The sequence below is a fragment of the Psittacula echo genome (genome assembly GCF_963264785.1).
Source record: "Psittacula echo genome assembly, chromosome: Z".
Taxonomy (NCBI): domain Eukaryota; kingdom Metazoa; phylum Chordata; class Aves; order Psittaciformes; family Psittacidae; genus Psittacula; species Psittacula echo.
In genome coordinates this window covers 14,518,791-14,532,719 of record NC_137742.1, presented here as the reverse complement: position 1 = coordinate 14,532,719, position 13,929 = coordinate 14,518,791, and the positions used below count along the sequence as shown (strand labels likewise).

Genomic DNA, 13,929 nt, shown 5'->3' with positions numbered 1-13,929 from the left:
GCAAGAATTACGTAGGTGTGAGAAGTACAACTACGTATGTTTTTTGTGAATATCTAAATTACATACAACTGATTTCAAATGGTTTCTGAAACAATTTTTGAGATACTCTGTGACAAAACTCATGACCAAGAAGAGGAAGGCAAATAAACTGAAAGCTGATTAAGGCACAAAACCCCTGAAGAAACAGGAGTATATGACCAGTGGTTAGCATGGATACTTACCAGCAGCTCAGCAATACTTTTAAAGGCATTATGAATATCTGCCACAGATCATTTCTTCATCTTGCATTAACCACACCATTCAATATTACACATCTTTCCAAAACTAGGAAACTAGCAAAATGAGCACTGGAAATCAACACAAAATAAAAATAAAAATCAGAAGGATTCCAACTTATTTCTATAAACTAATGATTAGGCGATTCATAAAGTCTGGTAGTTTCCCATTTTCACAGTCCACTGCTTAAGAGTGCAGAATTTCCCAGTCTATCTTTCATTAGTACAAACAAATAAAAACTAGAGAGTAGAGATACATTATTATAAAGTGTTCAAAAAAGAGTTGGCAGTCAGAAAGTAATCAGTTTTATTCTGATTATTTCTTCAGTCTGCATTTAAGCTTTCACCTATTAAAAAGCACAATTCCCTAGTTCAACATCTTCTGTTAAGAGCCCATTTTTATGTATTCTGTATTAATTAACTGAGAAATTACCCATCAGCAAAAGCTGCACCTTTACTGGACCACCAAAGAAACGTCACAAACATACATCCATACCAATATGTCAGCTAAAGCTCCTAGTGCGCAGTTAATCCTAGTAAACTATATGACACATTAGTATTGTCTCCTTATCTGAAATAGTGCCTTCCATTAGGAAATTTAATCTTACAAAGCAAAGAAAGAAAAAGGCCAAAATAATGAAGTTATAACCATAAGGAGAAATTTAGCATATACAAAAAGGATGTCTGCAGATAAGCCTTTGCAATATGCTTATTCCTTAACACATGTGATAAATTAAAAGGCTTAAAAGCTAATAGTGCTGCTTAAATTCATTATTGACATAGAAAAGCAAATATTACACATTACTGTAGGAGCTAAGAATGAAAAGGTCACATAGTTACATTGAAATCTGCAACTTTGTAGTGTTCCATTACATACTTTAAGAATTATCAGCTCATAAATTGATGATTACATGACTGTTAGGGTACAACAATGTAATAGAACAGATTTTTAAAACTTGAAGCATGAATGCATATTGAAATATTCTGCCCCAAAATATAAAGTTACTCATAAGCACTGAAAATTACTAATGAATGTCTCTCTTGAGCAATCAGCTGCAATAGGAACTTCCTATTTTTTTGCTTTCAGCTGACCAATGGCACATGCATGAATTACAAAATATCAGTATAAGCTTACTGGACCAACTCAGGTCCAGTATATAACAGGTCCAGTATAGCTACCAGAACTACTAATCATCAAACACAGGACCTTTCACAGCTAACACAACTCAGCAGCAAAGAAGTAGCAAGGACAATGCTCCTTCAGAGCAGAGCTGGAAAACAAGTTGAAGACCTGCAGTTTCCCCGACAAACACCCTGCCATCCATCACCCCTTTATCCACTGTTCCATACTTGCACCCCCATTGTTTAAACATCACGTTCTACTAATCATTCTCTGGTTTGAAACTGAAATGTCTAAGTTTGACAGACAGTGAGAAATTTTTCCTTTAAAAGTTAGTATACTTAAGAAAGTGCTGGTTTTGGTCAGGGTAGAGTTAATTTTCTCAGTAGCTAGCATGGGGCTGTGTTTTAGATCTGTGCTGAAAAGAGTGTTGGTAACACAGGGGTGTTCTCGCTACTGCTGAGCAGTGCTTACACAGAGTCAAGTTCTCTTCTGCTCCTCACACTAGCTGGGGAGAGCTGACCCCAACTGACTCAAGGGATATCCCACACCATATAGCAGCATGCTTGTCATATAAAACTGGGGGAAGAAGACAGGGGAGGACACTCTGAATGACAGCATTTGTCTTCCCAAGTAATTGTTAGGTGTGATGCAGCCTGTCTGTCCTGAACACCTGCTGAACACCTGCCTGGCTATGGGAATTATAGAATCAACTAGGTTGGAAAAGACCTTTAAGATCATCAAGTCCAACAATTACCCCAGGACTGCCAAGATCACCACTAAATCACGTCACTAAGGGCCTCATCTACACGGCTTTTAAACACTTCCAGGGAATCCTGTTCCAACGCCTGGTTACCTTCTCTGTGAAGAAATTTTTCCTAATATCCAACCTAAACCTCCCCTGGTGCAGCTTGAGGCCATTTCCTCTTGTCCTGTCACTTGTCACTTGGGAGAACAGATCGACCCCCACTTCCCTACAACTTCCTTTCAGGTAGCTGTAGAGAGCAATAAGATCACCCCTGAGCCCTTTTATTCTCCCGACTAAACACCCGAGTTCCTTCAGCAGTTCCTCATCAGACTTGTGCTCCAGACCCTTCATCAGCTTTGTTGGCCTTTTTTGGACCCACTCTGGTACCTCAGTTTCTTGTATTGAGGGGCCAGAACTGAACAGAGCATTTGAGGTGCGGCCTCACCAGTGCCAAGTACAAGGGGATAAATAAAAGTGGTGAATTAATTCCTTGTTTTGCTTTGTTTGTGTGTGCTGCTTTTGCTTTACCTTTAGATATAAGGAAGAAATTCTTTACTGTGAGGGTGGTGAGGCACTGGAATGGGTTGCCCAAGGAAGTTGTGAATGCTCCATCCCTGGCAGTGCTCAAGACCATGTTGGATGGAGTCCTGCGCGACATGGTTTAGTGTCTGGTGTTCCTGCCCATGGCAGCGGGGTTGGAACTAGCTGATCTTAAGGTCCTTTCCAAACCCTAAATATTCTATGATTCTATCAATTGTCTTTATCTCAACCCAGAGTTTTCTCACTTTTACCATTCCAATTAGATCTCCTATCCCACTGGGGGAGAGTGAGTAAGCAGCTGGGTGGTGCTTAGCTGCCAGCTGGGATTAAACCACAACAGTCCCTTTTTGCTGCCCAGCATGGGGCTCAAAAGGTACGAGATAACAATAGCTTTGATTGGAATGTACTAGATCAAATTTTTAGCTGTTACTGCTGTTTAGCTATTAATCAGCAGGCTCCTGTACTTGCCATGAGGCTTGCTTGCCTTACTGTATCTTAGAGTCTAGTGCTCCTTAGTAGCTGCTTTTTGCTTTCATCGCAGGCTGTACTGCTTATCATCTTACTCTGCTGTGCTGGAACATTCTGATAACAGCCATGAGCTGGCAGACAGCCAGGGCACTGCTTTCATTTCTGTCCTGCTCTACTGGACAGGCTGGAACTCCACTGTGAACCCTAGTTGAAGGGACTGTGACGTGTGGATAAGTCCATGTGGAAGCAGGACACTCTGAAGCGTCTGTGGCTGTGGAAAAGTCCATACCAGAGCAAAGTGTCTGTGGCTGTAGTTATTTCTGTGCACAACAGGTATATCTCTGAAGGCATTGTGGCCCAAGACCAGGTCCATGGTGGAGAAGGAACACGTGAAAGCATCTGTGGCTGTGGGTAAGTCCATGCTGCAGCACAGAAGCATAGACCTCGAAGCGTATGTGGCTGTGCATGAGGTCATGCTGGAGCACCTCAAAGCATGTGGCCATGGACAAGTCGACAACAGAGCAGATACAACCCTGGAGGGATTGTGAGGGCAAGGCCACGTCGGAGCAGGCTTACTTCTGAAGGGAACAGGGATGTGGATACGTCTATACCACAGCAGGTATAGCCCTGAAGTGGCTGTGGCTCATAGATAAGGCTGCACTGGGAGCACGTACAACCCTAACAGACTGCAATCTGTCATAAGTCTAAGCCAGAGAGCATGGGCAAGAGGAGGAGCTCACTGCAATGCTAATACTGGGTTTCTCTTTTGTCCCTCTTATTCCCTGCAGTGGTTGCAGCAACTTCTGAAGTTCTGTCCTTCATCTTAATCTGTGTGGACTGTGACTTTTGTTTCCACATAGAATCTCCCTCAAGATATAAATCAGTTGATCATTGAGCTGATCATTCTCAATTGAGAATGTCTGGATTAGTTTGCACACAGTTCTTTATTTTAAAACCTCAGTAACTTCAAAAGATTTTTAAGTAAACCAAAACATAATATTTAAACATAACAGTAACATAACATTTAAAACCAGCAACTCATGTAGCATTTAAAAACAGTAATTCAAGTAAAGTAAATGTAATCTTCTTAACATGGAATCATAGAATGATTTGGGTTTGATAGGACCTTAAGATCATCTAGTTTCAAGCCCCCTGCCATGGGCAGGGACACTTCACCCTAGATCATGTCAGCCAAGGTTCTGTCCAAACCAGCCTTGAACACACTGCCAGGGATGGAGCATTTACCACTTCTCTGAGAAACCAAAGAACCTGTTCCAGAACCAAACAACCTACTGCAGTGCCTCACCACCCTCACAGTAAAGAACTTCTTTCTTATACCTAACCTGATATTCCCCTGATCTAGTTTAAACCCATTCCCCCTTGTCCTACCACTACAGTCCGCGATGAAAAGTCACTCTCCAAGATCCTTGTAGGTCCCCCTTTAGATACTGGAAGGCTGCTATGAGGTCTTCACGCAGCCTTCTCTTCTCCAGGCTGAACAACCTCAACTTTCTCAGCCTCTCTTCATGCAGGAGGTGCTCCAGCCCCTGATCATTCTCCTGGCCCTCCTCTGGACTTTCTCCAGCAGCTCCACGTCCTTCTTATGTTTAGGACACTAGAACTGCACACAGTAACTCCAAGTGGGTTTCCACAAGAGCAGAGCAGAGGGGCAGGATCACCTCTTTTAACCTGCTCATCATGCTTCTTGACGCAGCCCAGGGTATGGTTGGTTTCTAGGCTGCAAACACACAGTGAACTTAACTCATGTTAAGTTTCTCATCAACCAACACCCCCAAGTCCTTCTCCACAGCACTGCTCTGGATCACTTCTCCACCCAACCTGTAGCTGTGCCTGGGATTGCTCCGACCCAGGTGAAGGTCCTTGCACTTTGCTTTGCTGAACATGAAGCTGGCACTGGCCCACCTTTCAAGCGTGTCAAGGTCTCTCTGGATGGCATTACTTCCCTCCAGTGTATCAACCGAACCACACAGCTTGGTGTCATCAGCAAACTTGCCAAGGGCACATCAATCCCACTGTCCATGTCGCCGACAAATATGTTGTACAGGATCGGTCCCAACACCGACCCCTGAGGGATACTACTCGTTACTGGTCTCCAACTGGACACTGATTCATTGACTACAACTCTTGGCTGTGTGGCCATGCAGCCAGTTCTCTATCCACCGGATGGTCCATCCATCAAATTGATGTCTCTCCAGTTTAGAGACAAGGATGCCATTCAGGGACAGTGTCGAACACTCTGCACAAGTCCAGGCAGATGACATCAACTGCTTTGCCTCTGCCCATCAGGTCTGTAGCCCCATCATAGAAGGCCACCAAATTGGTCAAGCACGATGTTAAATCATATGATGTTAAATCCCACTCTTTGACAGTGGGATTGAGCGTGCCCTCGGTAAGTTTGCTGATGACACCAAGCTGTGTGGTTCAGTTGATATGCTGGAGGGAAAGAATGCCATCCAGAGTGACCTCGACATGCTTGTGAGGTGGGCTGATGCCAGCCTTATGAAGTTTAACCATGCCAAGTGCAAGGTCCTACACCTGGGTCGGAGCAATCCCAGGCACAGCTACAGGTTGGGTCGCGCGCAGCCCAGAAAGCTGCATCAAAAGGAGTGTGACCAGCAGGTCAAAGGAGGTGATCCTGCCCCTCTACTCTGCTCTCGTGAGACCTCACTTGGAGTACTGTGTACAGTTCTGCTCTTCTCAACATAAGAAGGACATGGAACTGTTGGAACAAGTCCAGAGGAGGGCCACGAGGATGATCAGGCTGAGAAAGTTGGGGCTGTTTAGCCTGGAGAAGAGAAGGCTGTGTGGAGACCTCATAGCAGCCTTTCAGTATCTGAAGGGGGCCTATGAGGATGCTGGGGATGGACTCTTCATTAGGGACTGTAGTGGCAGGACAAGGGGTAATGGGTTAAAACTTAAACAGGAGAAGTTTAGATTGGATGTAAGGAAGAAATTCTTTACTGAGAGGGTGGTGAGGCACTGGAATGGGTTGCCCAAGGAAGTTGTGAATGCTCCATCCCTGGCGGTTTTCAAGGCCAGGTTGGACAAAGCCTTAGGTGGCATGGTTTAGTGTGAGGTGTCCCTGCCCATAGCAGAGGGGCTGGAACCAGATGATCTTAAGGTCCTTTCCAACCCTAACTATTCTATGATTTGTCTGTAGTAAAGCCACGTTGGCCACGCTGGCTGTCTAAACTAATACAGCCTACACACAACAGGTAATCAATCACGGATGAGGACAGTCTGTATTTTTCATTTTGATCATTTTAGAAATAAAATTTTAGGTTTGCTTGCTTACTATTTTATGGCCATAATGCATAAGCTACATATTCTACACATCATGAAGTTTATACTAATGGTAACTCACACAGTACTACCTGCCTGATGACAAGTCAAAGCCCAGGAAACTAATGCAGCTCTGGATTTTAGAAGCTGGGAGGAATTTATGGTGGAAAAAATAAAGACTAAGCTTGCATATTTTGACCATAAAATTGAAAGTCATTAGCAATAAAAATCCACATTGGTATCCCTGACATGAAGCTTGCAGTAACAAATTGTCTTAAGGCTTCAGACTTGCAGTCCTTTTCCAGATACAGCTGATACTGGCAAAAAAGTTTCACAGCCTGGTCTTATGTATGTTTTTATGAATCTCATGGCACAACGTCGTTCTTGTATCTTGAACAAATAGCTTCTATAGCACTATGATTACAAATCAACACCACCACTTACTGTATTTGTTTCAAAGAAAAAGCAACAAAGCAAATAGTTTTTCTCGTGTCCACCTACAAAGACAGCATCAAATCAGGTTCTTCCTCACAATCACACCACTTTTTTAGGTTCTGCTATACTTGCACAAATCTTTAAATGAAAACAGTTCAACTCTACAAATGTTTGTTTCATTTCCACCTTAAGATATCTGGAAATCTTAATCTTATTAGCCCAAGTGGATTTGCATACAAATAGTAAGTTCCAGCTGAGCAAAGTGAGGGGGACAAATTCATCTGCCTTTTAGCAGCAGCAATCACTTTATATTGCCAACAGAAAGGAAAAAAAGAAAAAAAAAAAAAACAAACCACATAATATCACTTTCAGAGTACTATTTAGAAAGCTAAGTTAGAAATGAAGTTCCTTTTTAAAAACAGGTACAGTCTAAAACTACCAGGAGCTGAAGGTATAACAGTCATTCTGTAACACCAAATATGGCAAATTACAGTAATGTAATTTTGGGGTTCTTGTAATTTCTGTTTTTTACAGATTTTTCACATTAAATGCATCAGAAGTTATTAAACAATTTCTCATGCTGCTTGCCTAAGAAATAACGATTACCCTAATCTTGAGGTCCAGACCCTTATTATTTAAACCACATAATGTATTTCAAGCATTTAGTAATTTTATCAACTTTTCCTCCTTAACTAGTTAAATATTTCAGCTTCATCGTTATTTAGGACCATAATTCCAGTATCCCATTGTTTCGCATTTTGGAGCTTTATATCAATTTCCAGAGTCCAGACTCAGCTTACAGTCCCTGTTTTTTGCATCATCTTTGCCTGCAGCTCCTCTCCTTTCCAGGTGTGAATGCTTTCAGTATATTGAAAGAGCTCATTTGTACCATCCCTCAGCAAATCCCCCTAAAGACAGAGCTACAGAACACAACCAGTTTACAAACTTTACAAATTCAACAGCTGGACCACCACTTCAAAAAGAAACAAATCAAAACACAAAAAATACATCCAAAAAAAGAGCATGGTCACAAAGTCCTGAAATGGAACAAGAGAGAAGAAAACCTTGGAAACTGCTGCATGAACAGGTGAGTACCACTCAGCGAACACTCTGAGCTAGCCAGACATAAAGCCAGCTGAAGCCCAGAAGCCATGTAAACAGATTAGTTCAGACTGCTGCATTATAAATTATGCTGAGAATCTCCTCCTTACAAAGTAAGTTCTCACATAAATAAATTTCCCAGTCTTCTTACTAACGTCTACATTTGATACCATCTGATTAGTTTTTTTCTGGAGCACATGCACCAATACATATACTCTGATTCTTCAGTATCTCTACACAGACATACCTCTCAAAATAGATTCTAAATGCATCAACATTTGGCACTTAAATTTCATCCTCCTATTTCTGCAGCTTTCAAGGTCATCAAATTTTTCCTAAAAGGTATTCCCAAACTTCGTTCTAATGACAATAGCTAGCAACTCTACAATTGTTTTTTTATTCACAGCTTTTTAATGAATCCATTGTTTCAAAGAGCTTGTACATCCACCTTCAGAACATGTATTTACTATTAACAATGTTTTAAACAAGCTTTATAATAAAAATGCACTCCTTCTTGCACTTACCTGCAAAATGAGATTCTGTACCACTATTTTAACTTTTCAGTAGCTAAAAGATTAAACTACATTCTGTAGAAAAGATCAAATTCACTACTGTGAAAGAAACTGAGTTAAAGGTATAAAACAGCCTCTATTTGCAAAAAGTCCATCCATAGCAATAGGAGACAAAGAATGAAAATATGAGGAAGAAACCAAACAAGTAATTATGATTGATAAGTTACATCATGTAGAAAAAACCTCTATGGAAGATACTTTAGTACAACTAACTATTCCCACTCCTTTCATCATTTAAACATAGAATTTCAAAAAATGGATATGAAATGCAGTAAACTGGATACAGAAATCTGAAGATACATTTCAAAAACTACCTTTTAGATAAGCATCTTAATCTAACTGAAATATTTAATTTCCTCAAGTCCATGAGAGGTACAATATAAGTCATCTTAGCCAGGAGTATAACCTCAAAGTACTGTGCTTAAATGAAACTTTACATTCACACTGGGATTATACTAAATACATCATCCAAGTAAGGTTTAACTGGTCCAGTATTTTAACAATGCTTTCCTCCAGTACCTCCTCTTGGTACAAGTATAGATAATGATTCTAAGCAGAAGTCGCAACAAAATCATAGATCTATTTAGGCTTAGACGGACTGCTGGACTCTGCTCAAAGTAGGACGAGGTTCAAAGTTATGTCGGTACTAGGAGCCTTGCCAGTCAAATTCTGAATACTTCCAAGGATGGAGATTCACTGTGAATTTTTTCGTGTTAAATCCAACCAGTATCTCCCTTTTTGCAATAGTAGCTGTTGCTACTTCTGCTGTCCATCTCAGATGAGCTTTCTTCTACACAAATGTTCATTAGCTAGTTAAAGACAGTATTTCAATCTCTCTTAACTTTCTCTTCACCAGGGTGAAGAAACCCAGCTACTTTAGATTCTCTTACATTTCATGTTCCACCCTCTAACTGTCTCAGTAGTCCTCTGTCACAGTCACTCCATTTTGTTAGCATCTTTTTTTTCCTTTTTAACTGACCGTGTTTTTTGCATTCTGCTTTCAGACTGATTTTGTCTTCATGGCCCACAGCATAATTCATTGTTACAACTGTCATAAGGGTATTTTGAGTCCACCTTTTCATCTTGTATCCTCAACCAGCTTTCATCTCTACCCCACGATGTTACAGCTGCAAAACTTTGCATAATTTTTTTCCACTTGATGTTACATATCACAGACTTGGTCTCACATCACACTTCCTTCCACCTCCTCCATAGTCAGTAAGGACAGCTCCTACTACCATTTGCCCCTTTCATACTGATAAATGCTTTGCTTTGTCTTCCATACACAAAGTGCATTTCTTAGATTCACCACAGATCTTTTACATTCTCTATCCCAAAATCTCTTTTAACAATTCACAGAACACTTGCTGATTGTCATACACAAGGTACAACTTGTATTCCCTATTTAAAGAAACTTGTAAACATAACTGAATTTACTTACTTAATGTACCCATAAATTATTCCTTCTTTTATAAGACTGAAAGGTTACTGCTGCTTTAGGTTTAGAAGACAGTTGCACTGCTGAGGTAATGAACTAACCACTCCTTCACTCCCTTTGAAAACTGCTATTTAGAATCACAGAATGGTTGGAAAGGATCTTAAGATTGCCTAGTTCCAGCCCCCCTACCGTGGGCAAGGAAACCACATTTCAGGAATGGATTTTATTATCTTCCTGATGAATCTCTGAATGAGTTTTAATTTATTTCAATACAAGAACTGCAATCATCAATACTTCATCTATCTATGTATTGTCAATATTCTGGCTTAGAGCTCTCCAGGCTATTGTATATCAGCTGAGCTACGGTAATGACTGTAACTTCCTGAAGCTTTGCACCTGATACACAGTAAAAGTGCAAATATGCCTCTGTCAGTATCCAAAAACATTATGCTATCATACTTTGACAATGAAAGTTTAGCCTTAGAAACATATGCTTCTTAGATCAGGATTCGTTTACTTTTGCGTTAGCATGGTAATTTTAACAAAGTACGTGTTTCATATTGCAAGTTTGGATTAAAGACAGAAGCTGGAGTCTGAATCATCCCACTGTTATTCCTCTATTTTTAATTTAGACCATTCACAATATACATGAATTTAAATGGCTTACTGTATTGTGTGCATAAACAGAAAAACTGGAGCAAGAAGTAGTACGATCAATTAAGAAAAGTTAGTCCCATGACTTTCTCTAACACATCTATTTACAGGAATACTAAACAGAACTTAACATACAAGACAATAAATGCAGGACAACCTGAGAACCAGAGATGCTGAATGAGAGTAATAGCACTAAGAGTGCTGACATACACTGCAGGATAAAGTTTCATGTAACAACTGAACTGTTTCAGTGGCTTACTGTCACTTGCTGTCTCCAATTCATTATTCATTTCAATGAGAAAGGACAATATAGTATACAAATAGGAGAGTAAGAATAAGATGACCTAATCTGATACTGAAAGGGGGTACTCAATAAGAAATATGTATTTTAAATTTCTGATGCAATTAAAAGCTGGATTGAGAAACAGGAGAAAAGCACTAATCATTTCTTTATCTCCCTTTGCCTCTGCCTCTGTATTTTCAACCACTAAAGCAAAACCAAATATGCCTCCTTTCCTACTACTGTTGCTACCAGCAACTCTTCAAAAACACTATTTTGCAGAAACCTTTCCTCAAATTCAATTATTATAGGTCTTACTGCTTTCTTTTTCTCTCAGTTCTATTCATTAGGCAAGTTTCCTTCCATGCTGTCCTCACTGCTTCTCGTGAAGATCAAGAGAAACTATTCCTACAGAAATGCAAAATAAAACTAGGATTAATCCTGCCCCATTTGCTTCCTCAGGAGAGGAGACCAACACTGTAGTGTATGGATACAAGCTTTAGTAGAAACAATGGTGAGAAAGTGACGTAATCTTTCAGAGCACAAATCTTCTGGACTTCTTTAGTCCAGTATACCAGTATTTCCAAATTCTTAAATTCTATACAGATATTCATGGCTAAAAAGCTACCAAAAAAAAAACCAAACAAAAAAAACCCCCAAAACCAAAAAACAAAACACAACAAACCAACCAACACAAAGAAAACAAACCAGAGAAAGGCTATGGGAACTTGACCATCAATGATGCAAATGACTCTCCAGTGAAAGGCTTCTCATCTCCAAGTATCATAAAAAGTATCTGGTGTTCTAAAGCAGGTAATTTTTTGTTTCACCTGTTTCTACCATCTTATCAAGAGCTGGTCTATATGGGGAAACTGGACACTTCAATCACCCACAATCCAGTGTTCAGTCCACTGTCAAACACCCTACTTTGTCCCACACACCTGACAAAATCCTTCAGCTGTTCTAGTAAAATCCTTGCATTATCTGTACCTCTGGCAGGATAATCATATAATAAGCATCACTATGTCAAAAATCATGCGCAAGAACAATGTAAAATAAGCTGGATTTAAGATACCACCATATACTCTACTGTACTGGTTTTGGCTGGGATAGTTATTTTAATTCCTAGTAGTTGGTGCCATGCTGTTGTTTTGGCTGTAAGTCTAGGAATAATGTTGATAACACATCAATGTTTTAGTTGTTGCTAAGTAGCACTTACCCTGGTCAAGAACTTTCCAGTCTCTCATGCTCTGCCAGTGAGGAGGAGCACAAGAAGCTGGGAGGGAGCACAGCCAGCTGTCCTGAACTATCCAAAGAGATGGTCCATACCACAGAATGTCATACTCAGTATATAAACTGTAGGTGTTGGACAGAAGGGGCCGATTGCTCCTTGGGGATGGGCTAGATATCAGTCAGGAGGTGCGGAGCAACTGTATTGTGCATCACTTGCTTATTCCTTCCTCTCCCTTTTTATTATTACATTATATTACTATTATTATTACATTATTATTATTATATTATATTAATTATTACATTATATGAATTACTGTAAAATATTATAAATTATTATAATACATAAATTATAAATATATTTAATACATAAACTGTTCTTACCTCAACCCACGGGTTTTTACACTTTCCTGCTCCCTGTCTCACGGGGGCAGTGGGTAATGAGCGAACAGCTACATGGTATTTAGTTAAACCACAAAATCTATCCACATCAAAATAAAGACATACAGTCACTGTAGCACCCACTATTCAGATAGACGCAGGTCATGGAAGAATTTCTATCATGTTGTTCTACAGAATCCATGAACCTTTACCTTACACAGCTCTGCAGCACAGCAACACTGGCAAGTTCTGGCCATTTTCACTGGTACTTCTATAACAAAAACCAGTAGGACCAAGATGCTACTACTGCAGACTGTGAAGTCAGCAAAATTATCACGATTTCAATTTTTATACTGTATAAGATTTGTCCATGGTGGTCTCTGGAGAACCAAACTCAAACTCCACCTGATGTTACACTGCCAACAAACCCCTACCAGTGCATCGGAAGGAAGTTTTGGTCTACTGAATAGACCCACTGAGAACAATTCAGTGCTGAGGTCTGAAACTTCTATTTACATGTAGATAGTTAGCCCCTTATGTGACATTGTGGGGATGGCATTTGTGAATATATAGCGTACTTCAAATTTATTTGTGTTCAGTGGACTTACTCTCCACTGAAAATGGTTCATTTTGTACAGGTTCCTATTTCAGATATTAAGGGCAAGCCCTTCCCTGACTTGAGTTCTATTCAGTGGACAGCCTGACTCCAAACTATGTATACATGCCTTCAAAGCAATAACAGCTTCTGGAAGAAACTTCAGAAATATTTGGCAATGCCTTCAACACTATCAGCTAATCCTCTTCAAAAAGCTTAATCATAGAATGGTTTGAGTCAGAAGGAATCTTAAAGATCTAGCTCCAACCCCAATGCCATGGTCAGAGACACCTTTCACTAGACCAGTTTGCTCCGATCCCCACCAGTGCCTGTGAATACTTTGAAGGATAGGACATTCACAACATTTCTGGGCAACTAGTTCTAGTGCCTCACCATCCTCCCACGGTAAAAAAAAACTTCTTCTTTATGTCTAACCTAAACCTCTTCAGTTTAAATCCACCCCCACTTGTCCTATCACTACATGCTCTACAAAGTCTCTCTCCAGCTTTTTTGCAGGCCCCCTTTACATACTGGAAGGCTGCTTGAAGGTCTCCCCTTCTCTTCCCCAGGCTGAACAACACCAACTGTCTCAGCCTGTCTTCACAGGAGAGGTGCTCCAGCCCTCTGATCATCTCCATGGCCTCCTCTGGAGTCACTCCAACAGGTCCACATCCCTCTTCTGCTTAGGAGCCAAGATGATTTACGATTCATAAATAACACTACTAGTAAATACTAGAAAACTAGCAGCACTTTTATGAAGAGGCAAGTAAAGCCTGCACTCAAGTAGCA

At 40.3% G+C, this 13,929-nt stretch overlaps 2 protein-coding genes across 10 annotated transcripts in view; one reads left to right on the top strand and one right to left on the bottom strand.

Moving 5' to 3' along the window:
• Positions 1-13,929, bottom strand: part of NIPBL (NIPBL cohesin loading factor) — a 159,580-nt gene that overhangs the window by 121,010 nt on the left and 24,641 nt on the right. The window lies entirely within an intron of this gene.
• The window catches only part of LOC308232189 (uncharacterized protein), a gene marked incomplete at both ends in the record, with an annotated part of 36,040 nt that continues 25,500 nt past the window's right edge, over positions 3,390-13,929 (top strand). Inside the window, 2 exons of the mRNA XM_080638266.1 lie at positions 3,390-3,562; positions 7,739-7,976. Coding sequence (XP_080494392.1) covers positions 3,390-3,562; positions 7,739-7,976 — 411 coding nt within the window. The remainder of the gene's footprint in view (positions 3,563-7,738; positions 7,977-13,929) is intronic.